General features: G+C 61.0%; 1 protein-coding gene across 4 annotated transcripts in view; it reads right to left on the reverse strand.

Annotated features, from left to right (window-relative positions):
- Positions 1-23,626, reverse strand: part of BCL9L (BCL9 like) — a 28,042-nt gene that overhangs the window by 3,405 nt on the left and 1,011 nt on the right. Inside the window, exons 2-9 of one of the 4 annotated variants that reach the window (XM_026505612.4) lie at positions 17,433-17,490; positions 8,974-9,075; positions 7,325-7,710; positions 6,536-6,655; positions 3,780-3,990; positions 3,532-3,616; positions 1,142-3,431; positions 419-700 (exon numbers count right to left, since the gene is read on the reverse strand). In XM_026505612.4, coding sequence (XP_026361397.1) covers positions 419-700; positions 1,142-3,431; positions 3,532-3,616; positions 3,780-3,990; positions 6,536-6,655; positions 7,325-7,710; positions 8,974-8,999 — 3,400 coding nt within the window. In that variant the 5' untranslated portion in view covers positions 9,000-9,075; positions 17,433-17,490. The remainder of the gene's footprint in view (positions 1-418; positions 701-1,141; positions 3,432-3,531; positions 3,617-3,779; positions 3,991-6,535; positions 6,656-7,324; positions 7,711-8,973; positions 9,076-17,432; positions 17,491-23,626) is intronic. The other 3 variants (XM_026505614.4, XM_026505615.4, XM_026505616.4) reach the window with 3 other exon arrangements.

The following is a 23,626-nucleotide window of genomic DNA, read 5'->3' on the forward strand; positions in this document are numbered from 1 at the left end:
GAGGGGGTCAGGCGCTGTGTGCACCCGGCTGGGGGAGGCTACAGGACTCAGCTCTTCCCCACCCCCCAGTCAGGCCACGCCAGGAGGGGTGAGGGTCTCCACCAGGGGCCTGTGCTGGCTCAGCGGCACGGACTTCAGGCATTCACGTGAGAAGCCCAGAGACCTGAGTTCTGGCCCAGTCTGCCGTAGGCACCTCACTCACTGGACGCTGGCAAGGCCACTCGGGTGCCCTGGGCTTGGTTTCGCTACACGACAAGTGGGAACCTGACCCGGGACATCACCCGCCCCCCTCCCAGGGCCTGCTGGGAGCACACGAGAGCCAGCAGAAACACGGGAGCGCCTGCTGGCCGTGGCCGCTCTTCCCACGCCCGGTGCCCACACCAGCTCCTCTCCCTGCGGCCCCCTTCCTGCCTCGCACCTGGCCCAGAGCCCTGTGGCGGTGGTGGAGGGGGGAGCAGGGGCCGGTCGGGCAGCAGCTCGTCGTCGGAGGTGGCGATGGTCTTGATGGCGTTGTGGTAGAGCGGGGTGGAGCTGGGCATGGCGTACTTAGACATCTGGGACATCATCAGTGACAGGGGGTTCTGGGAAGGCGTGGGGTCTGGGGAGGAAGTGAATGGCAGGCTGGGGTTCATGAGGCCGCTGGGAGGGTTGGCGGGAGGCGCTGAGGAGGTGCTCCGGGGGCCGCTAGGCGGGAGGGCACCTACAGAAGCGGGGAGACAGAAAGAGCGGGGGTGACAGGGGAGGTGAAGACGAGTTTGGCCGCTCACACGGTGGGTTAGGAAGAGGCCAGCTCCCAAATCTCCTGACCCCTCCAGGCACACCTCTACCCCAATGTTCTGCTCAACCTGTTATCACTATTGCCCACCCGTCTTCGAGCAGTTCCTGCAGCCTCGGGGCCCCCAGACAGTGGAGAGAGCCCAAATGTGAACCCCTCCAAATGCCTGGGACAGCCCTATGACACCCAGTGTGGAATCCCACGCTCGGCTGCTGACATGTGCCCCTCAAGCCGAGCCATTCACCCAGTATGGATGCCTTCACGCGCTCCCCTGCCCTGGCAAGAACACCCCCCCCGCACTGCTGGCAGGTTCCCAGTGCCAGAGTCCAGTACCCCCCACCCCCCGGCCTGGCCCAGCTGACTCACCCTGTTCCATGCTGCCCAGGGTGGTAGAAGAGTTCATGTTGAGAGGCGGCTGCTTGTTCTGGGGGACCCCAGGGCTGGGCATGGCTGTCTTGGGCGAGGCGACCCAGCCGGGAGAAGGCACCGCCACGGAAGGAGACTTGAGCCTGCTGGGCGAGCCAGTGGGTGAACGGACACTGAGGGAGGAGCTGAGGACCTGCGGTGACTTGAGAGGTCCCGGCGGGTTGGCCGAAGGCAAGGGCACCATCTGTGAGGGAGTCTGGGGTGACTTGAGGTTGGCGGAGGGTGAGGTGACCAGGGGCGAGTGCACCTGGCTAAGGGTGGGCGACTTCAGGTGCCCCATGCCCGGTGAGCCCATCTGATTAATACTGATGGTGAGGTCTGAAGGCCGTCTGCCCAGCCCCCGATTAGGGGCTGAATGCACAGACCCGGGAGGATTGGACGCAGGGGGCAGGGGCATGTGGCTGAGCCGGGTGGTGCCCACGTTGCCCATGGGCATTGAGCTCTGGTCGGGACTGAACATGTCTTGAGTATTGCCCATGTCCTGGGGCATGGCTTGATAGGGCCCCTGGCCCCCAGAGAATCCCTGCTGGCCCTGGTTGGGGAACTGCGAGGGCATGAGCATCTTCTGGGGGCCACCCATCATGCCGCCGCTGTTCTGGGCCCGCACCCGGGCCATCTCCTCGGGACTGAGGCCCTGCGGCCCCATCATGTCCCCTGGGCCCCGCATCTTCTGTGACATCAGCATCTGCTGCTGTGGGGTCATCTGGACGTTCAAGTTCATGTTCATGTTCATGTTCACATTCATGTTCATGTTGAGGTTGCCTGGCCCCATGGGAGGGTCCACCTCTCTCAGCCCAGACTGCCCCATGGGGGGACTCAAGAGGCCCCGGCCTCCACCAAACTCCATGCCCATGGGAGTGCCCGCCAGGCCCTCACCACCAGCCATCTGCCCAGGAAACATGGCCGGGTCCATCTGCCGGTGCGCCTGCATCATCCGCTCCACCTCCATGCCCTGCCCCATGGCACTGCCTGCCATGCCCAGGGGGCGCTGCATGCCCATCGACCGCTTCTCCAGCAGCTGGTGCCGCAGCAGCTCCTCCCGGACCCGGGGGGTCATGAATCGCTCCGCTTCACCCTGCCCACCTGGGTAGGGCACGGCATTCTGGGCAAAATTGCTGGGCCCCCCCATGGGGGGCAAGTCTTCGGTCCAGCCCATACCTGGCCTCACAGGCCTCTGCATGGCATTCATGGGCACCTCCATGGGCATACCCTGCATGCCTCCAAACCCAGGCACCCGTTGCATCTGGTTGCCTGGGAAACGGGGGCCGGGAAAGGGAGGTCCGCCCCGGAGTTGCATGGGATCTTGGACATCCATGGGCCCCCGCAGCTGTGCCCCCATGCCGGGGGGCCACTGATCCCCAGGCTTGCTGTGGTAGGGAGGCGGTGGCCCCCTCACCATCATGCCCCCCATGCCCATCATGTCCTGCAGAGGGCGGCCCCCGTGCAGCCCGATCTGCTCCTCCTTCCGCCGCTTCTCCTCGTAGTACTCTTCCTGCAGCTTGCGCCAGGCCACCTGCTCCGGCGTCAGGCTGTCCTGGCCCAGCCTCTGCATCATCATGTTCATCTGCTGCCCCATGTCCCCGCCTGGGGGGTGCCCAGGCACTTCGTGCTCCAGCGGGGGGCCCCCCAGGCTCTGCGTCTGTGAGATCATAGACTGCAAGGGCTCCTCGTACTTTTTCAGCCCACTGGGAGGGGCCGTGGGGGGCTGCTGGGGGGCAGGAGGGGCTTGTGCTGGTGGTCCCCCCTCGCCGGCTCCTCCTGGGGGTCCCTTGAGGAAGGGCTCCGTCTCCCCGCTGCGGAGCAACAGCCGCTCAATGTCTCGAAGCGTCTGCAGGGAACGCTCCCGGTGCTCCAGCTGCTCCTTGGACAGCCCTTCAGAGCCCACCAGGCTCCGCTGCCCGTTGCCCGCAGGGGCAGCCTCCCCGAGCAGGGCAGGGCCAGGGGCACTGCTGGGGTCTCCTCCAGGAGGCAGCGGGTTGCTGGAGGCGGCGGCTGTAGGGGTGTTAGGGTGGGTGCCCCCGGTGCCACCACCTGTGCTGGCAGCTCCCACCGAGTTGGGCGTCAGGTCCTGGCCAGCGTCCTCGGGAGGACCGTCAGAAGGCAGAGCGGGTGGGGCGCTGCCCGGGGCCGGGGCTGACGGCGGAGGGAGTGGCGGTGGCTGCGACTGCGGGGTGCCCGCTGACGGCGTGCTTAAGGGCAAAGGTTCTGGGGTAGGTGGCACTTTCGGGACCTGCGGGAGGACAGAAGCAGAGCATGAGACCGGTAAGGGGAGGCACCAGCCAACCCTGTGTCCTCAGAGGCACCGTGGCCGCGCGGGGCGCCGCGCTCACCTGGTCCAGCTTGGCCCGCGGCACGTTCTGCTGGTGGTAGGCCAGGATGGAGTCAGCCCGGCCCTGCAGCACCGCCTCGGCAGCCCTGCGCAGAAGGTCAGGCACAAACAGCTCAGACAAGTGGCCAGGAGGGAAGGCTTGCCCTTGCCCAACCCAGCCCAACCTAACCCTGGCTCCCCTCAGGCGCGCACGCAGCACCCCAGGCCGAGGGGTGCCGGGTAAACGGAGGCCCGCCCTGAGGCACTTACGTGTTGGCCAGGTGGGTGGTGAAGACATACACGTACTGTGAGGGGGGCTTTCCGGGGACACCCCCACCCCCGCCCCCAGGGGCGTCAGGCCGAAGGCCTGGCGGCGGCCCATGCGGGGGTCCTGGTGCACTGCTCTCGCTGAGGGGCAGTTGGGCGGCTTGGCCAGGACCCAGCTGTGGGGCCGCCATGGCTGGATCTGCTACATTACAGTCTGCACGGGAGAGGAGAGAAACGCGGTAAGCGGCCCAGAGTCAGAAAGGAGAGCCAGCTGCCACTCGCCCCCGCCCCATCCCAGAGACGCCCAGGGACAGACAGGCTCCCTGCTTCTCAGCTCAGGCTGGCTGGCTGAGCTGTTGTCACACTCTCGTGGTATGTGTCTGGTGTCCACACTTACTTGCCTTCGAATAGTCCTTGACCAGGACGGAAATTGTGGGGACCATATGGAGACGAGGGGGATGGGAAATGTGACCCTTACAAACAGGTTCCCCTGTGCCTGGCCTCCCGAAGGGCACTTAGAGACGTGACTCCACCTGACCACAACATTCGTGGGAGGAGGGTGTCCTACACTCTGCTTTAGAGAGGAGGAAACAACTCTGGAGGGATGACATTCCTCACCCAAGGTGACACAGCCCATCAGGGACCCCAAAGCCCCGCTCTGAACCTACGCACTACAGTGTGTGTGTGTGCGTGCGTGCGTGTGCGTGTGCGTGCATGTGCGTGCGCACCCGCCAACACTCTGACCAGGCGAGGGGAGAAAGCCAAGAGGCTGCAGAGATTGCTGAGTCAAACGACGAGTGGTTTTGCATTCTAGCCCACCACTAACGGACTTTGTGCCCGTACGGACAAGACAGCTCAGCCCTTTCAGCCTCCGTTGCTTCATCTATAAAATGGAAACACTAACTCCCTGCTCCGCACAGCGGGGCAGGTCAAAGAAATCTATTTTTACAGCAACTTCAGAACGATGTTGCCAACAAAAAAAAAATCACTTAGAAAACAGAGTCAGAAAAGGCTGGCATAATGGGTGCCCTCCCAGCGTAGACTGACCACCCTGAGCACAGAGCGAAGTTTGTCCCATGGTCACAAAGTGGATGCTAAGTCCTAGCCTCAAAAAGATCTACGCGTGGTCATTAACAGCACCAGGTAAGTCAGTGGACCCATTCCCATGCCAAGATAAACAAATTTTACATAGAATTACAGAGCCAAAAGCTTGGGGGCGGAGGGGGCCTGAGAGCTGGCCTCAGTGGTGAGGGCTGTCCTGGGAAGAGCAAGGTGTGTACTCCGTACGCAGACCTAGGACTCCCTGGTCTAAGGTAGGGGAGGGAGAAAGGCTTTATTCCAATAAGGAACTCTCTAGTACAATAATAACAATAATAAAGCTAACAGTGTTCTAAGGGTTACGCGTATGGATTCATTCACTCTTCACACCAATCCTGTGAAGAAATCCATTTCTATGGATGAGGAAACTGGGACCCTTTCCCAAATTCACACAAATAAAAAGTGGGAGATCCAGGATATAAACCACAGTGGTCTGACTGCAGAAGCTGTGCTATTAGCCGCTACATCGGACGGGCCAATCTAAGAACTCTTTGAGAACATGAGGCAAGTACGATTGAAACAGTAGCAATGGCTGCTTTAGCGCTGGGGCTGGGGCTGGGGTGTTAGCACCTTCTCCTTCGTATTTCCCTCTTTCTTCCAACGTTTCTACATCCTGGCAGTTAAAAAAAGCAAATTGGAGTGGTTGGAGGGCTCGTGGGTCCCAGGAGGCAGTGACCACCCCCATCCATCACTGATGGGTTCAGCGGGGCTCATGGACCACCCTGGGGAGCACCTGAGATCAGAGGACTTTTAAAGTCCCAGCCCGCGCGCCCCACCTCCACGGACGGACGTGGTCCGCTCCTTCCAAAAAATCTGCTCAGTCTGTTTCCTCCTCACCAGAATCACACCTACTTCCTAGGGCTGTTGCAAGGATTAGATAAAACAAAGTAGCCAAGGAGCCAGCACATTTTTTTCTTCCTCCTTTCTAGGGTCCCAGCCGGCAAGCCGTTCACAATTTAACATTCTCTGGCTAGTTCCGTCTGCATTAAGTTGTTTCTCCCCTCAAAGAGATGTCAGTTTTGAGGGGAATCACCCAGTAAATGTGTGTGGGCCTCCCAAGGGCAGGAGAGTGTCAGGTTCTCCCCATTACTTGAGCAGGGCCCAAACAGACACTGATCAATAAAAGAATGAGAGGAGCGGGCACCCACCCACACCCACTCCTCGTCCTGGTGACACACTCCAGGAGTCAGTCAGAGGCTGGGGAAGGGCGCCAGAGACACAGCCACTGTCAGCTCACACCCAGGCTTAGCCAGACTTTGCCAGGCAGAGCCAACCGTCTGGCTCCGAGATGCAGGACCCTCGCCACCCTCCCTCCACTGACCAGTAGGTGGCAGCAGAGGCCAAGAATTCATGGGAGGAGGCGTAGGTGGTGTGGCCAGGAGGGGCCACCCCACCCCAACGCTGTCCCTCGGAAGAGGGGGCCACTGAGCACCTGGAAGGCAGGGGCTAAGCTGTCACGGTGCAGGGAGGGACAGAGCAACAGGTGAGACGGGAGAGAAGTAGCCTGGGCCCCGGGCCCCTGACCCCTGCTCCCTGCTCAGACTCAGACCTCTGAAGTCCTAGGTGAGTAGAGGGAGGCTCCCTCAGGGCAGCCATCATCCCACCGCCCCCCGCCCCAGGGCACCTCGGGCCACAAGAGCCTGGCATTGATGGGCACTCACTGTGGGTGGCCCCAATGGGCTTGTCGTCCTCCTCGCTGTCGGGTCCTGAGCACCATTCGTCCCCACTGTATGGCTGCTTCCTCTCCAGCACACACCGCCGCTTGCTCCGGGGAGCCACCTCTGCGGGCCAGAGCGGGCAGGGGTCAGAGTGAGGGCCCTGAGGCCCTGTCCTCCTGCACCCAGGGGCTCCACAGGCCCAGGCTCCCAGATGCCCCCCCAAGAGGGCACTGCCCAGGCCATGGTGGGCATTTTGCCAGCCCCTGGCCCCCACCACACCATTTGTTTCTGATTTCTCTCTCCAGCCCCGCTGCCTGTCTCCCTTCCCCCACCCAGCACCAAGCACAGCATAATCCCCAACCACAACTGGTTCTAATTAGGGCTGGGGGGGTGGGTGAGGGAGGGGGAAGCCACTGCTACCCTTCCAGGCCCCCGAGCCTGCTCAAAGGCTCCCACCAGCTGGGATACCAGGAGGTTCCTACGAGGTGTGTGGGTCCGCTCCTCACCCCAGAGCGCCTCCCTCTCCCCCTCTGGAGAGGAATGAGGCTGACCGAAGCCCCATCACGCTGTGTGGCCCTTCCGTGTGTGGCACCTAAGGATGAGAAGTCCCCGCCCTGGCCACCCCCACTCCTAACAGAATGACCAAGTCAGTGGGTATAATGGGGGTAAAAGAAAGGTGACCCTGCATAAATGCTGGAGAGGAGCAAGGGACAGGGATGAGGCAAAGGGGGCAGCAAGCTTGGGCCTTGGACTGGAACATGCGGGGGTCTTGGGGATCAGGAAATGGGGTACCTTTGGCCTCTGAATCCAGGGATGGGGTCCCAGCCTCTCGCTGCTCTCCAGAGTCCACAGACACGCTCCGCTCCCTCTTCACCTTGCCCTTGAGCGAGCTGAAAGGGGGCACCCCTGCCTGGGGGTTCTTCAGACTTGAGTTGCTGGGTGAGATCTGGTTGGTCTTGGCCCCATGGCTCCCCGCCCCCACGCCCTTCGGGCCCAGGTTGCAGGTGGGTCCTTGGTTCACATTCTGGTGCTGGGATTGGGCCCCGCCATTCCCTGTCTTGCCATGATTGGTCAACTTATTTTCTGGGTGCATTGGCTTGGCTGGGGCCGGGGGGCAGTGGCCGCGCGGGGACAGCGGCGGGCTCCCTGGAGCTTCTCTCCTCCTGGGGTGGGGTAACCTGGGACAAGGTGGGAGAGACAGGAAAGTTCATCTTGCTAGGCGCCTAGCACGCCTGCATTTTAACTGCCGCATCCTGCCTCACCTAATGGTAGTGGCGGTGGGGGCCGAGGAGCGTCTGCAAGACCACCAGCTATTCCCTATCTCCCCCTCTGGCTCCTCAGACAAGGGCTGACGCCTTTCTCCACCTTGGGCAGTGAAGATAGGGCAACCCTCTCCACCTCTCAGACCCCACAATTCAAGTGGAAACCAGGGCCTTGAGTGGCAGAATCCGCCCCCATCCCCCCAACATCCATCAGACTGAGAGCCTCCACGCCAGCCCCTCCACCAGCACCTGACCAGCACTTGAACAACCACTCTTTTAGGGTTTGCTGTCTCCAGTCTCCTTCCAAGGTCCTCACTGTCAACTTTCACGTGCCCCAACACCAGCAGGTAAGGGGCACAGGACCTGAGGGTCACTGCTCATGCCCCGGCCCCATTCCTCTGGGGACATGGGGACAAGCACACTGGAGAGTGGTACCCACTGGTCCAGACAGCTCCCCAGAGCAGGAGGGGAAAGCCTGAAGGGGGTCCACCGGCAGGCCTGGCAGGCAGGCAGGAGCAGGAGGAAAGGGGGAGGGGAGCGGTGTGTTGAGCAGACTGGAGCGAAGCTGGAAGCCAAGGATTCCTGCAGCCTAGGCTGCGGGCCCTTTAAGCTCCAGCCCGCTCCCCCCACCGCCTCCCCCTCCCCGGAGACCTATTAATAGCCGCTGGAAAGATCACATCACGGGAGAGGATATTTATCCCCCCTCATTCCACACCAGCTCAGATTTATTTCAGCTCTGCTGTCCTGCTGCTGCCGCCTGGCCCTGTCTGCCGGCTTCTCCTGGGGAAGGGGAGGGAGGCAGGCACCGCCCCTCCCTCCAGCTCCCACCCCCAGCTAGACTGAGGCCAGAGGGCGCCATTGGACCCGACGGTGGGGTGGGCGGGGGTCGGCTCAAACCGTTTTTTAGGAGGCAAGGGCTGGAAGGGACTAGAGCAGCAGGCATAGCTGATTGCCATTGCCCTCTGTCCCCTGGGCCCAGGCATTAAGGCTGTGGGCTCCTGCCTCAGGGCAGGCCTTCCCATTCTGACCCCCCTTTAGCCCACCGGTGGCCTTAGAAGCCAAGTGCCCATAGGGCTCACTCTCCAAGCCAGCACAGCTCAGCCCCATGATCACTGGGCCCTTCCCTTCCCCGCACTCCACACACACACACACTTCCCGCCCTCCACGACACCCACACACCTTGTCTTGTTAGCCAGGATCCTCATGGCTCCCACACACAGTGGGGCTACGGCCCCTGTGCGTGCCCAGGGCCCAGCCAGGTACTCGGTACTGGAGCACGGACTGCAGCAACAAGCCCCAAAGAGAAAACTTGTGACTTGGGGAGGGGGTGTAAGAAGGGGAAGGGAGAAGGGAGGACCCAACAGCCCTGGGACTAGGGAACTAGACAGGGTAAGGTGGGAATGGAAAGGGAGGACTACTAGGTGGGGTCTCTATCCTAGAGGCCGATTGTATCCCGATCCCTCCCGCACCTTACCCTCAGGGAGCTTGCAGTCTCTAGCAGGGCCCCCCCCTCCCCCGGGCCGCAGAGGCAGAAATCACTAAAAGGATAGGTTGCAAAGGTGCCCGCGTGGGGCGGCTGTGAGTTCTGCTCTGGCCCCCTGGGGGACTCCCGCTCCCAGGCACGCCCCTCACCCCGGGTGGGGCATTCCTCACGCCCCGCCCCCAGGGCGCCCCCCGGCGCAGAGGCGGCCGGGGGTAGGGGCAATGCCCCGCCCCGCCCCCAGCTCGAGGCCTAGCCCGTGCCCATTCCAGCAGGCCCGGGCGGGCAGCGAGAGGCCTGGCGGGGCCCCGGGGCTGCAGCTGGGCTCTTCTGGAGACCAGTAACGCTGGCTCAGATTCCTCCCCGACCGCAAGAATGCAGGAGCCTCCCCTCCCCCCCCCCGCCCCTGCACCCCACCCCGCCCCCTTCGGCAGAGCCCGAGCGGAGAGGCAGAGCGAGCGAGGGAGCCAGCGAGCGAGCGAGGGAGCGGGAGACGGACAGGACTGCAGCATGCCTCGCCGGGCCCCGCACGCGCCGCACGGACAGACACCCGGCCAAGTGCGGCGAGGGGCGGGGCGCGGGCGGCGGCGGCGGGCCGAGGTTCGGCCTAGCGCTGGGCGCCGCCTGGCAGGGGCTCCGAGACCCACAAGCACCCGAACTCTGACTCACACACACTCACAGCTCACACGTGGACAGGGAGACAAAGACACGCACGGAGCCCAGGAAACCAGAGGCGCGCCCACGCCGACCCGCGGAGGCGTGCTGGAGGGCGAGGGAGGCGCTGGCCCAAGCAGGAGCACGGAATCAGCCTGGGGCACCCGCAGACGCCCGGGCTGCCCGACGGCAGAGAGGGAGCGCGCCGACTCATTGAACGGATGAAAAGACTGAGGCCCGGCCACAAGGGAACCGGAGAAAGTTGAGCCTGGTAGTGACAAAGGAACACACGCGCGCACACACACATACACGCGGGGCCATAGATACACCAACAAATAGACTCACACAAACACCGAAGCCTCACCCAACCGCCCCCTGCCCTCCCCTCCCCCGCCCCACCGATCAGGGTGGGGGAGGGGAGGAGACTTGGGCCCAGCCTCGCCCTCGTGATCCGCCCAGCCAGACGTCGGTGCGCACTCCCGCCGCTCCCAGCAGGGCTGCCGGAGGCTGGGCTGGACCTGGAGGCGAGGCCACCCCCCACCCGTGACCCTGTGGGAGTCTAACCCTAAATTAACCCCAAGCATATTGGCCTTCCCTGCTCTAGCTCTGTCTCTGGGAAGAGAGGCTCCTCAGGGGAAGGTTCCAAAGTCCAGGGCCCGGCTTGGACGCCTCCCTCCGCCAGCCCCCATCTCCTGCAACAGGTTAGAGCAGAAGCAGTTAAGAGCGGGGCTGGAGAGGGACCTGGGCTTAGGGACAGGCCTGTGGCTGACGCGTCTCACTCAAGCTCTCACCTTCACCACCGCGCGGCTCCTCAAAACTACCTACCACCTAAAGGAACAGTATTATCATCCCCATTTCACCAGGATGAGACTGAGGTGTGGGAAAAAGAAGCGACATGCCCCTGGGTCATGTGACCAGTGCGTGGCAGCGCCAAGACCCCGTTCCTGCGGTGTTTCCCCGCACTGCAGTGTCTTGCCCCCCCTCTTGGAGTCAGGACTCCTCGTCTGAGCCTGCACGGGAGAAGTGGGCTTCCAGGCACTGGGCCCGCCCCCTGTGCGGCAGAGAGGCGGGGCAAGGGGCACCCACTACCTCCTGTGTTTACAGTTTCATATGTTGGGACCTGTAATAATTTGGGAAGGGGCTGTTAGGAAATTCGTCCTCTCCAGTGTCCCCAGTCTGACCAAGGCTCCTCCTCAGAAGAATCTTGGAGTGGCTCTCCCCTCTCCAACTCCACCCCCTCGCTCCCACCCGGCCGCAGGGCGAGCTGAGTCAAGCACAGATGAGTCAGGACTTTCCCATCTCATACCTCCCCCCTACCCCTCAGGAGTTTGCCCAGGCTCCCAAAGACCCCTCCTCCTCTACACACTCAGGGCCCCACCGAAGAGACCTGGAGGCCTGGGGATGGGCGGTGGGGGGGGGTGCTAATTCCTGGTGGGTGCAGTTTTTCACCAGTGAGTGAAGGGGGCTTCTCAGCACCCGAGCAGGAGCCCCTGGGATGAGTGAAAGGAAAGGCAAGGGATTCTGGGCACATTGCTGTGGCTCCCTCGGAGAAAGTAGGGTGGGGAGTGATGACTTGTGCTCACGAACTCGCTGCGAGAGTCCCCTGAGCAAAGGGCCAGGAGCACAGCCCAGGAGGCTTTGAAACAAAGAGCCAGAGATCTGCTGCTTCCCCATCGCCTTCCCTGGGGGTTGAGGGGAGCCTGTGGACCTGACCCCGGCGGGGGGAGGGAGATCAGGAAGGCTTCCATGGATGCCTTCAGTGGATGCTCAACACAGAACTGCCACAGGTGTAATGGGCATTCACACACCAGTGGCAACCTGCCTGTTTCCAGCTGCCCCACGCTGGGAGCCCCCGCTGCGTTTGCCAGCCTGCCCACCAGCCTTATTGCCTAGTTCGAAACCACTCAAGAGAGTCAGTGAGAAAACGGTTTGGAGGCTCCACGCTCCCAGGTAAGGTGGGAAGACACCTCTAGAGAGAAAATGGTCTGCTCGGGCCCTCCTGGAGCCATGGGGGTGGAATTATTGTCCCCTGGCTCAGGGAGATGCAGCTCCCAAGACAACAAGGGCTGGGTCCCCCTTCTCCTGGATGTCAGGACTCCTTGGTCCCTAGAAGCTCTCCTCTACCACCCAGGTCACTTCCTCTTCCTGAGGTGGTGGTGACTCAGCCGAGTGGGGAGGTCAAGGATTCATAGCCCAGCAGGAAATCTGCTCAAGGACCAAGGTATTGCTCTGGGACCCTCTATGTGGGGACCCACAGGCTCAGAGGCGGTCCCCTAGCCCTGGTTCCTAGCAGCTCTCCCCACTTCCCGGCCCCTCCCCACCTCTTGCCAAAGGAGACCATGCCGATCAACAATTTCTGTCTGGTTGACAAACCACCGCACCCCACCTGCAGCCCCAGGGTAATGCCAGCCAACCCCAACCCTGCAGTGACGTGGGAACTCCGAGTCCCAGACTACTCCAGTCTGGGGTCTCTGAACAAGGTGCTTCTGGAGGGAAGGGGGGGTTCTGCCCATTCTGGTGCCCACTGTCCCTTCTGGAGGCAGCAAGACAAATGGCATTGCCTAGACAAGCTTGAAGTCACCTCACTTGGCTCCCTCAGCCAGTGCCAATGCGGCCAGGCCTTGGGACGCAGACATGCCTTGGCAGTGGGGTGCCCCCAAAGGCCGCTGCCCAATCCCTGGCTGCTCCCTCCCTCAGGGGGGAGGGGGAAGGGAGGGTGGGGGGCACAAGGAAACAAGACAGGGCAGGAAGCCCAGGCAGGCGGCGGGCACTCTGGGCCAGGCACAAACAGCCAACACAGGAAACCACAGCCCACCCCCGCCCACCCCACCCGCCCAAAGCTCTGGGAGAGAGGAGCTGCCAAGAGCCTGGTACCCCCAACCGGGGCGAGGGCCCAGGGTTAGCCCGGGGCAAGGCCAGAGCCAGAAGTTCTTCGGTCCTCTCTCTGCCCCAGACCCTACCTGGGGAGGGGGAGAGGAAGCCAGGCTGGCAGGGATGGTGCTGCCTCTTTAAATCCACCGAAATCCTGAGCTAGGCCCAACCCAGCTCTGGTTTCACAGGAAGGAAAGGAGCTCAGGAGCCAGTAGGGCAGGCGGTGGTGGCTGGAATTAGCCCCACCGGCCCAAATATATCTGGTCTCCGCCTGCCACCCCACTGGCACTTCCTGCCCCCTGGCACCTGCACCACGGTGGGGGTGGCAGAGGGTCTAGGTGCTACTCCCTCCCCAGTGGGAGACCCCAGTCTCTGGAGTCAGCCGGTTGCTGGGGACACGTGGGTGGAAGGTGACTTCCCAAAGCCTGGAGTCCCCGAAGGGAGGAATGGGCAGGGTAGCTCCCTGTGGGCCCTCACCTGGCCTGTCCTCCAAGGGGTTAATCTGGCCCCTGTTTGGGGGGGGGGGGTAGGGGTGGCCTAGGAACCTCCTCCAAACGGCCTGGCGGCTGGGAACAATGGGGCCATTGTGGGAGGACTGGAGTGCGGGCAGACTGCTGGCACAGCCAGCCAGCACCACGGGGCGGGCCCTCACCCAGCGCCCGCTGCTCGGCTCTCTCCCCCAGGTACCGCCAGCGGCCGACACATCCTCCCAGCCCCCTCACCTCGCCTGCCCGGCCCAAACCCCTGGCACCAGCAGCACCTGGAGGGCCCTCCAGCTCTGCCCACGTTGACATCCAGACGGCCGTGACCCTACAGGAAGCAGGAGCCTGTGGGCCAGGACGGGGTGGGGGTGGGGACTGAGAGACAGGATGTGTGCCTGTGATCTTCCTGCAGGGAAGACAGGAAGGCCAAGCAGGGTTTCTGGTGTCAGTCCTGGCACCCTCAGGCAAGAAGGGCTTAGGGGATTGGGAGACCAGGGACAGGCAGGGTCCCCTGCCCCCAGGCCTCCTTTCCCACACTCATTCCAGAAACCTGCTCCCTGAGGAGATCCTGCCCCAGCGGCCTCACCTCCTGGGGTTGGGACACCGGCAGGCAGTGCAGTGAGGGCTGGGTTTGCAGTCAGGCAGACAATCACATCCCGCCCTGTCTGAGCTAGGGGACTTGTCCCTCTGAGCCTGTTTCTTCATCTTCAAAGTGAGGATAAATGTATAGGGTGAGATCCTCTTAGAGAAACAGGGTGCCTATGACACTCAGCCCTCAAGAAACCACCTCTGGCCACGATGTCCCCTTCTTTACCCCCGTATGGCACCCAGATATGTGGGCATTTGCCCCTGGAGTATCCAAGGGAATGGGGCCCCCAGACGTCATATAAGGGGTCCTGAGTACAAAGGCTTGGCTCTTCCTCTGCCCTCCAGCTCCCTCAGCTCACTCTCCCCTGGGCATCACTAAGTTTACTGACATACACCTGAACCCAGAGTGTGAACCCAGAAAGCGGTTATCCACTCTCTTAGCTTCAGGTGCATGTCTCAAAACCTCAGGAGGCAAGTGAAAGGGGGTTTCTCGTTCACAGTGGCCCACGTCCCCCCAGCCAGGCAGCCCTCTCCCCGCCTGACCCCTTGGTAGTCTCTTGCGGGGTTTGGGCTGGAGGAAGCTGGAGCCTACTTTCCTGCCACGCACGTCCTTAAAGAGTGAAAGGTCTGAGAGGGCAAGAGAAGCAACTGGCGCAGGAAGTTCTAGAAAGCAGGGATCCAGGGAGAAGACCCGTCCTCTTCTCAACTGGAGACGGCTGTCCCTCTCAGGGTGGCTCTGCAAGCCCCAAAAGGGTTAACAAGGCCCTAAAAATAACCTGCTCCCAGCAGGACCCTCCAGCCATCTGTTCCCATTTTCTCCTGTTCACATTGGAACATCTGAAACCAGCCCCAGAGCCCCAGCCCAATCCCAAAAATAGCCCCAGCCTGCCCAAGGAACAGGCCCCAGGGGCCGGGCATAGGCGGCATGGCCAGCCTAGCAGTGAGGCATGGCCCAAGCCAATCCTGAGCCCTCACTTTCAGGCCCATAGAAGGGAAGTGTCCTCTCTGGTTCCCGAAGGAGGGGATGCGTAGAGCCAGGGGCTCCAACCCACCCATCTTGGTACCAGGCCAGAGAAGGTACCTGCTAGCCAAGCCCAGGTCTCAGACCCAGGAGCCCTGGGATCCCAGGCACTTCTGCCACGTCTTATAATCCACTTTCCCCTGAGATTTGGATACTTACTCCCCAGAACATCCAAACCACCTGTCTGCAGAGCTCCCCTAGTTGTGGGTACCCCAGCCCTGCTGTCCACTCCTGGGCTCCTCATCCAGAAGTTCCCAAGCCTCAGCTCCTGCATTATCCCATCCCCCACGCCAGGACCTTCAGGAGCCCTGCTCATGCAGTGTCCCTCCCCTCCCTCCCCTCGGCACTCACCCTGCCCCAGGGCACACAGGGCTGAAGCAGAACTCTTTCCAGCTGGCCCACACTTACCATGCAGCCCACAAAAAGAGTCCTCTGGCCACTGTGGATGCTGATATGACCCACCCCTCCTCTGGGCTTCAGGAGGCCTCCTCCCTGCCCCGTCGTGTGTGGCAGGTGCCAGACATGCCCATCTGGGCTTCTATACATATCACAGGCCTGGGCACTGCTCTGCCACATTCAGGGAAAATGCCCAGGCAGAGGGTACAGGGAATCCGGGGGACCCTGGACCCTGGGGCAGCCCTAACAGCTGCCATCCATGTCACAGCTCTACACTGCCACTGTTCTCCCCAAGGAAGGTCCCTGACCCCTTAGGCCAGGAAGGAGAGGAGGCAGCCAGTTAAGCCATTTAAGGACAGAATGTTGCGTTCAGCCTGGTGAAAGAACAGAGCAGCAGGGATGGAACGGTGGGGGGGGGCTGAAGTTGATCTGAGCCAGCAGCCTGGGGGAGGGGAGCTCAGCCTGAGAAGTGCCGGCAGGCGGGGAGGGACATGTCCTAAGGCCCCCAGGCCCCTCTCTGGGCCTGTGGCTATTTGGTGAACTTGCAATCAAGATGTCAGCTGGCTCCAACAGTGGGGAGACTGACGCAGCGAGGTGAGTCTGGAAGGGTCTTAGAATCTACGAATCTGAAGTACTGGAAAGGTTGTCCCCTTCAACCCCCCAGTTCTCCCACCGCCAACAGTTCTTCCCTGCCGAAGCCCCCTGGGGTGGGGGTGTTGGGAGTCCCTGCAGAAAGTGATGGCTAGGAACAGAGAGAAGGATCTCTGCCTCGTATGGAGCACTTACTCCCACATCAGGCTGTCCTGAAGGCTACGCATGCCCGATCTGATGGAGTCCTTAGGACAGCGCCACATGAAAGCACTTTTACGACCCTCCGCTTCAAGGCAAGTTCAGTAACTTGCCTAAGTTACACAGTCCAGAATGAGAAGAACCGGCATTTGAACCCAGACACGCCAGCAATTGGGTTCTTAACCATTTCGTGAGACCAGTTCAGCCTGCATCAGCCCTCTGTGCTCTGACAAGAGAATGGGTGCCCCTCACTCATTCCACACACACTCCCTCCACGCCCGATGTGCCCCAGGTCCTGGCTAGAGGCCACGCACCACTCCCCACCCCCTCGGCCCAGGTGCCCTGAGAGCAAAGTTCTCGGGGGGGGGGGGGAGGGGGCCCAGTCCTACCCACCCCCAACCCGCTACGTCCTCACCCATCCTGGTCCCTAATAGTCGGAAGAGAGCCAGGCAAGTTACCATGACAACAACACAGGGCCCCTGCTGAGAGAGACCGGTCTGCTGGAGTGGAGTCTGCCACCCCTCTCGCTCCCCAGGTGGGGGTCAAAGGTCAAGTGGGACTCGCTAGTCAAGGGTGGAGTCCGGGCCCTGCCCCCACACCTGTTCAGCCACACCTGTCACAGCTCCCCACTTTTTCATTGCCTGAGCTGGACGCAGGACCACTTCCTCCCCGTCCCTGAGGGGTAGTCGCCTCTGGGGCCTGGGGAAGGAGGGTGGGGGATGAGAAGCCCCTCCCTCCCAAGGACAGTTTAAGAGAAGTGCCTCCTCCCTGTCCTCAGCCTTCTGCAGCTTTCCCTAGTCAGCCCAGGAGCCTACAGGCGTGTTTGTTGTGAATTCAGGGAGTTGTTGCTAAGTAAGGAAGGAGGGGAGGGAGGAAAGGAGGGGGGTGGCAGTAGGGAGACAGCCTCCGTGTGTGTGTGTGTGTGTGTGTGTGTGTGTGTGTGTGTGTGTGTAGAGGCCAGGGCAGAAACCACTTTACGGTGGCTGGTAGCCACCCTGGCTTTGACTCAGCCGGCGGAGGCCAAAGCCAGGACAGAGCGGGGCAAGTATGGAAGGATGACCAGGAAACCGTACCTTGCCCTCCAGGGGTGACCAGGCAGGAGCTCCCCACCTCCAGCTCAGAACAGGCCTGGGACTTTCACTGGAGAGGCGCTTTAACCCTTCCTGCCCCACCCCCACCCCCAGGTTCCAGGTAGGAAGGCTGTTAGCTCCCCTCCTCCGGGGGCAAGAGAAGGAAAGGAGAAGTGGGGGCAGAAAGCTAGGACGAGGGCGCCCAAGACAAAAAGCCAAGCAGGAGACTGGCAGACAAGAGGGCAGCGAGGAGGCTGCGGAGGGCACACACGCACACGGGCTCTCACCTCAGAAGTAATGTGTGCTGGGCTCAGGCTCAAAGGTGTGGTCTGGGAAGGGGGCTCCCTGTGGAGAGAGGGTCACAGCTAGAAGCCCCAAGCCAGCAATCTAGGCCCCTGCTCCTCCCATAACCCCAGCCCCTCCCCCAACATGTACACCACAGAAACGTGTACACACACACACACACACACACACACACACACACACACCGCCTGCAGCTCCAGGAAGTCTCTGAGCTACTCGGACACCACCCCCCCACTCCAGGACTTCTGTGGATTGGCCGGGAGCCAGGCCTGACCCAGCTGCGGCACCACACTGCTCCCCCTCCCTATCCTGGAAGCAGGAAAGGAGAAGGCACTGGAAGATGCCTTCGAGAGAGGCGGGGCCAATCACTCCCATGACCTGGCCTGAGGTCCTGGGGGAAGGGATGGATGGGGAGACCGGAGGATCCTGGCTTTCAGTGCCAGCCAGCCCCAGAGTTATCCTATGTCAGAGAAAAGAATGGTGCCTCTCCCGTGTCCCTGTGTGGTCCCTTTGGTTATACACCTTGTCCCCTGAAGATGCAAAGTCCCCACCGGCCTGGCTGGGAGGGCCTGGGGTGAGAGGATCTGGCTTAGCAGTTCAGTAGGAGGGGGGCTGGGTGAAGCTCCCACAGGCAGGCGGGAGGGAGGCTGGTGGCTGGGCTCAGTTTGTACTGGGGGTCAAAGGGGAGTTCTTTTCCGAAGAATTCTGGGAGAGACGCCAACTAGAGCAAGCTGCTAACCACCCCTCCCTCTCTCTCTCTGAACTGGGGGTAGGGGGGTGTCCCTGCCAACCAGACTTAACCCTGTCCGGCCTGTGCTGCTCCCAGGCCCAGGATGGGGGAGCTGAGTAGGAGACCTCAGGCTGGGCTCAACTTCCAGTTCAAGGGGGCAGGTGCAGGGCGTCTTCTGCCAGAGTGCAGCTGGTTGCACGTAGCCCCATCTGGTAGCGCCCTGCCCTACCGCCACCTAGGTGACTTTTCTAGGCTCATCTCCTGAAGGTGTCTGCAGTGACGTGTGTGCGTGTCTCAGAGACAGAGATTGAGAAACAAACTGAAAATTCTTTGCCAAAGCCCTCCCCTTGCTGGGTCACTGAGCACTGTACCAACCTGTGCCTCTAGCCCTCCCTTCCTCCCACTGTGTCCTGGGACCAGAGGCCACGGGGTGGGAGGAAGGGACAGCTTATCCTCTGCCTACCTCCTGCTGCTGTCTCCACAGGCCCTCGACTCCTACAGACAGCCCCTTCCCCGGGCCCTCTTCTTCCTCACTGATCTGACCCAAGTGCTTCTAGAGGAAAGCATTCAATCAGAGCCTGAGATCCCAGGATGGGAAACTGAGTCATGGTGAGATTATGAGGGGTTCTGGTGCCTGAATCCCATGCTAACATAACTCTGCTATCACCACCCTTGTTTTGGCAAAAAAAAATAAAATAAAATAAAATAAAATAAAATAAAATAAAATAAAATAAAAAGTCCCCCCTGGCATCTTCCCCCACTGCAGAACACTGTCTAACTGCAGAATGAAATTAGACGCGAAGGACTTCCCAAGATCCAGGCTACAATGGCAGCTGGCCCCACCCCAAACGCCTCATATTTCTGGGGTGGAACATCACCCCCTTAGGATTCCAGCCCCCTCTCTCTTCTGTGAACACTGGAAATATGAATGTCTTGTCTTGTTTTGCTGTCTGCCCCTAGCCAGAGAAGTCAACTTTCCTGAATCTTAAATTAGCCACCAAGATCCCAGGTATGATGTGGGTGGCCTCTTCTTATCCCCAGTGAGGCAAGTGACTGGGGTGGAGGGTTAACTCCCTTTCCTAGCCCTTCCTTTAGGGCACTAGCCTCTCTATGGTCAGCCACCACTGTATCATGAGGTCCAGAAGAGGGTGCTGGGACCCCTCAAGGTGCTGGGTGTCTGTGAGGGGCAGAGGAAGAGAGCCCAGCCCTGGGGGACAGTTTATCCCAAAGTCTCCCCACTCTACTACTTTCTCTCCAAGGACCACGGAACTGCCAGAAGCCTTGGCCCCACTCCAGGAAACCTTCCTATCAAGGGACAGAGGACTCCATGTCCCAGGTTGCTGCGGGGAGACCTGTGACTACAGACCCCAGACATGTTCAAAGGGAGGAGGAGAGAAGCAGAACAGAAGCAGAGCACACACATGTGTACACACACACACACACACACACGCACATAAACTCATCAAAGAGACACAATCCCAGGCATACACACTCCTCAGAGACACTCCCGGGACATGCAACTGAGACACAGACGTGATTCCCAAAGATACACATCCAGGATATCTATCTCCAAAAAATAACCCCAAACTCCCCAAGAATGCCTCAAGACCCACAGAGGCTGCCACATGCCCAGAGAACGAGTAGAGCTCCAGAATCACAAAAGACACGGGCCGGTCACACACAACTGCTGACAGACAGAAGATACACCCACACTGGGATACGATACACACTGGCTCCCGCGCTTGCACGCGCGTGTGCATACACACACACAGTAGTATGCACGTGGCTGAGTTCTAGCACTCAAACTCACACACACAGACCCTGGCAATGCACAGCATGAGGTCAGATTAGAGGACTAAGTTCTGGGCTAGTGGGGAGGAGGGGAGTCAGAGGGGGTGGAGAAGTACTCCGGGATTTCAAAACAATCTTGGTTTCGAAATGCTGGAAATGCTGGATTCAGGGCCATTCCCAGTTGAGGCTGGGGGTGGAGAGTAAGGGGGAGGGGAAGACGCGCCAGCGCAGGGCCACCAGCCCTGGAGGAGGGGGTGAGACAGAGGGAATCCCAGCCTCCAGGGAGGGGGCCCTAGAAGAGACACCAAGGTTAGGAGGCGCAGGCGGTCCAGGGCCAAGCAGGAAGGGCCTGGGGTGGAAAGGAGGCAGAGAAGGAGAGGACTCCGCTTTGGCCACTGACTGAAAAAGTAAGAAGGCAAGGGAGGCTGCCCTTCCCCTCAGGAGTGAGAGGAAAAGAGAAGCTGCCTGTGCCCGCTTCCCCCATTTATGGGTGGTGCTCAATACCTTCTCCCCTACAGAGTAGCACCCCGCCCGGCTCCTCTTCTCCACCAGCTAGCAGAGCCCCAAGGTGGGCCCAAAGCTAAGGGATCCGCAGGGGTGGGGGAACAGCAAGGGCCCGCAGGGCTCAGAGATCCTCCGTGGGACCCAGGACTCCCCATACTCGGAGCAGGGTGGGAAACAGCTCCCTGGGAACCAGGGGCTTCCCTCTTCTTCACGGGGAGGGGGGCCTTTGGGGAGACTGAGGCAGTGCAACATACCCTCACACCCAGGAAGTCACCCCTCCCCTCCCAGGGCAGCAGAATGCCCTTACTGCCCCTCCCCCAACCTCCAGGGAAAGTCAGTGGTTCTCTCCCAGGGAGGGGAGGTCAGGCCAGGCTGGGGGTGGGGCTCTGGAGGCCTGGCCCTGGCACCCAGCAGAGGAAATTCCAGGCTGCAACTCCAGACTGCCTTTAGGGCCGCCCATTCAAGCGACATGCAGCACCTCAAGAGCCCTCTCCACCTAGCCCCTCAGCTCCTAGCCTCTGGCTACCTAGCCCTCCACCTGGCCCAGCCCAGCTCTGGCAGTCAGAGGACAGGACCTGGGGAAACTCAGCGCTCTCTAGATGAGCCTCTACCAGACCCATCCTGGCCCCTTGGCCACTCGGAGCCTCCTTTTCCCAGATCCCTGGGGGCAGCCCCTACAGTGTGGCTATGGTGGGCAGCTGCCAGGGCTGGCAGGCAGGGGCACAGATGCCAAGCTACCGCCGCCAGGCGCTCAACAGGTTGAGCCAGTCCCTGGAACAGCCAGCCCCACCCCAGGGAGAGCGGGCCTGGCAGAGGCTCTCTGCCCGCGGCACCCAGCCTGTACCCGCTTGGCTCCCACGGCTGCCCACTTTCCCACGGTGCCATCCCCCTCTGCCCCCTCCCCCCAGGTCAGCACCCGGGCAGTGCCCAGGGCTCCTGGCACAAGAAAGGGATGCCATTTCCCCATCACCCCTGGGTACCCAGGCTCTTGGGGTGCCTCACCACCAGCAACCAAGGAGCCCCAAGAAGAGTAAACATGGCATCAGGACAAGAACCCCCAAAGTGCCCCCCCACCTCCTTGCAGGCTTTTCCCAGTCCTGGGAAGACTGGACACTCAGACACCCTGGCTCACCGAAGCTGCCCCATCCCCTGGGCACTGGGGCAGAAGTTCAGCCTGTGGCGCCAGAGGCAGTGTGGGGGTGCCCCCAGCTCCTGTCTTAGACTCCCTGGAGGAGGGGCTGCAGAGCTGGGTGAGTGCCGGCTCTTTCCGCTCTTGCCAGAGCTGCTGCTACCTGCAACCCTGGTCCTTTTCTTCCACCACACTCCTGGGCTACATGGAGCTCCATCCCAGCCACTCCCCCACAGGCAGGCATCCCCCCTTTGCAGGCATCTCCTTTAATCTAAAGCAGGTGCCAGGCATTCCAGCCCTTGCTGAGTCGACACTGCCACCCACTAGGCCTCTGCCCAGAAGGCTACTGCCCTGCTTGTACAGGGAAGCTGAGTCTCCAGCCCAGGGCTTCTGCTTAACCCAGGTACCCAGAAGCTGGGGGGCAGGGACCACCCAGACAGAGGCATGGGTGCCCGGCACAGGTTCAATAAGCAAGTTCACTAGGCCCTACATTACCACTGCTGTGCTAGTCCCAGATTTCTGTGGACCACCAATCCTTCTCCAGGACTCTGTAATCTCTTCCCGCCTTGACCCTCAACCCCAGTAATTAGAGACTCATTTTGAACCTCCACATGGACCTCCAGAACCCATCTCCAGCCATGGGGCCCCTGCTATCCCGAGCGCAAGAGTTACCCTGGATGGAAGATTATAGGTATTCTAACTCCTAACCAGCACCCTTTCAAACATTAAACCTCTCCCCACACTCCTGCCCCTAATCAGGAGCAATACAGGTAAGCAGACAACCTCTAGAGGGAGGTGGCTAGAACCTGGCCTTCCAGGCCTCGTTCTCCAAGACCAAGGAGTCTGATCACCTAGGGGAGGCAGCACCTTCCTTCTCCACCAGACTTCCCTTACCCTTCACCTTCCTGGCCCATTCGCACTGCGTCCTAAGGCTTCTATCACCAGGCGCCTCACAGATGACACCAGAAAGACAGGGCCTGATCATACTCTTCCCCCGGGGGCCATGAAATCGTGGTCCTGACCCAGAGAAGGCAAGACCGTACTGGGGAGCAGCAGAAAAGCCAGGCCCCACAGAAGTGGCTACTCTCTGGAGAGGCTGAGGAGTGGGGAGAACAAGACGAGTGGAAGCCCACCCACCCTGGAGGTCACACTCAGAGAGCTGCCCAGAGGTATCAGTAGGATTCCAGGAGATACAGTGTGAAGACTGCTTTCCTAGGTAAAACAGGAAACCAAGGCCAAAGATCAAGTGGGCCTCGAGCCCCTATCTCACGGTTCAGTCACATGCCCAGCTCACCTCTCCCAGAGCAACACTTTTCCTCCCTGCAGCAGAGCCCCCCACCCCCACCCCCAGACACAGACACACACCCCAAGCAGCAGACAGACTTAAGGAGGCGGGAGGAGGGGGTGTCAGAAAAACCCGGAAGGAAGGAGGCTGGACAGACAGACAGAAGCAGATCCTGGCTTCACTGCTCCAGAGAGACACCCTCCAGACTTCCAGACTGTGAGGGACACACTCCTCAGCAACCCAGAAGGAGAAGGGGAGAGTAGACTTCAGTGTCTCCAGAAACCAAATTCCAGCAGCCCAGGGATAGGACATACCCCAGACAGGCAAGAAGCCTTAAGTCTCACTTCTCTTCCTCATATTCCTCCCCCAAGAGCTCCCCTGGACCAAGGCAGGGGGAGCCTCCCCTTAGCAGTGCAGGGACACCTCCAAGGAACTGTGTGACTGCCCCACCCCCCAGCCAAGCCCACACTACTGAGAATCCTTGGCCAGGGAGACTCTTCCAGTCACAGCCCCTATCGCTTCTAGGCACTGCTTAGGAGCAGAGGGTAACCTCAGCAATCCCCAATCCTAATGCACCTCCTTCTGGAGGCTCCCATTAGCCAGGGAAGGAATGCTGGGGTGCTGGGACCCAAGGGGTTGGTGAGCCTGGGAGGGGGACTACATCTCCCAGAAGCCCCCAGGGCAGGGTTGCTGCTCCAGCTGGCCCAAGGCCGGCCTTGTTCTCTGCGCTAGGGTGGCA

The sequence above is a fragment of the Ursus arctos genome, unplaced genomic scaffold (genome assembly GCF_023065955.2).
Source record: "Ursus arctos isolate Adak ecotype North America unplaced genomic scaffold, UrsArc2.0 scaffold_22, whole genome shotgun sequence".
NCBI lineage: Eukaryota > Metazoa > Chordata > Mammalia > Carnivora > Ursidae > Ursus > Ursus arctos.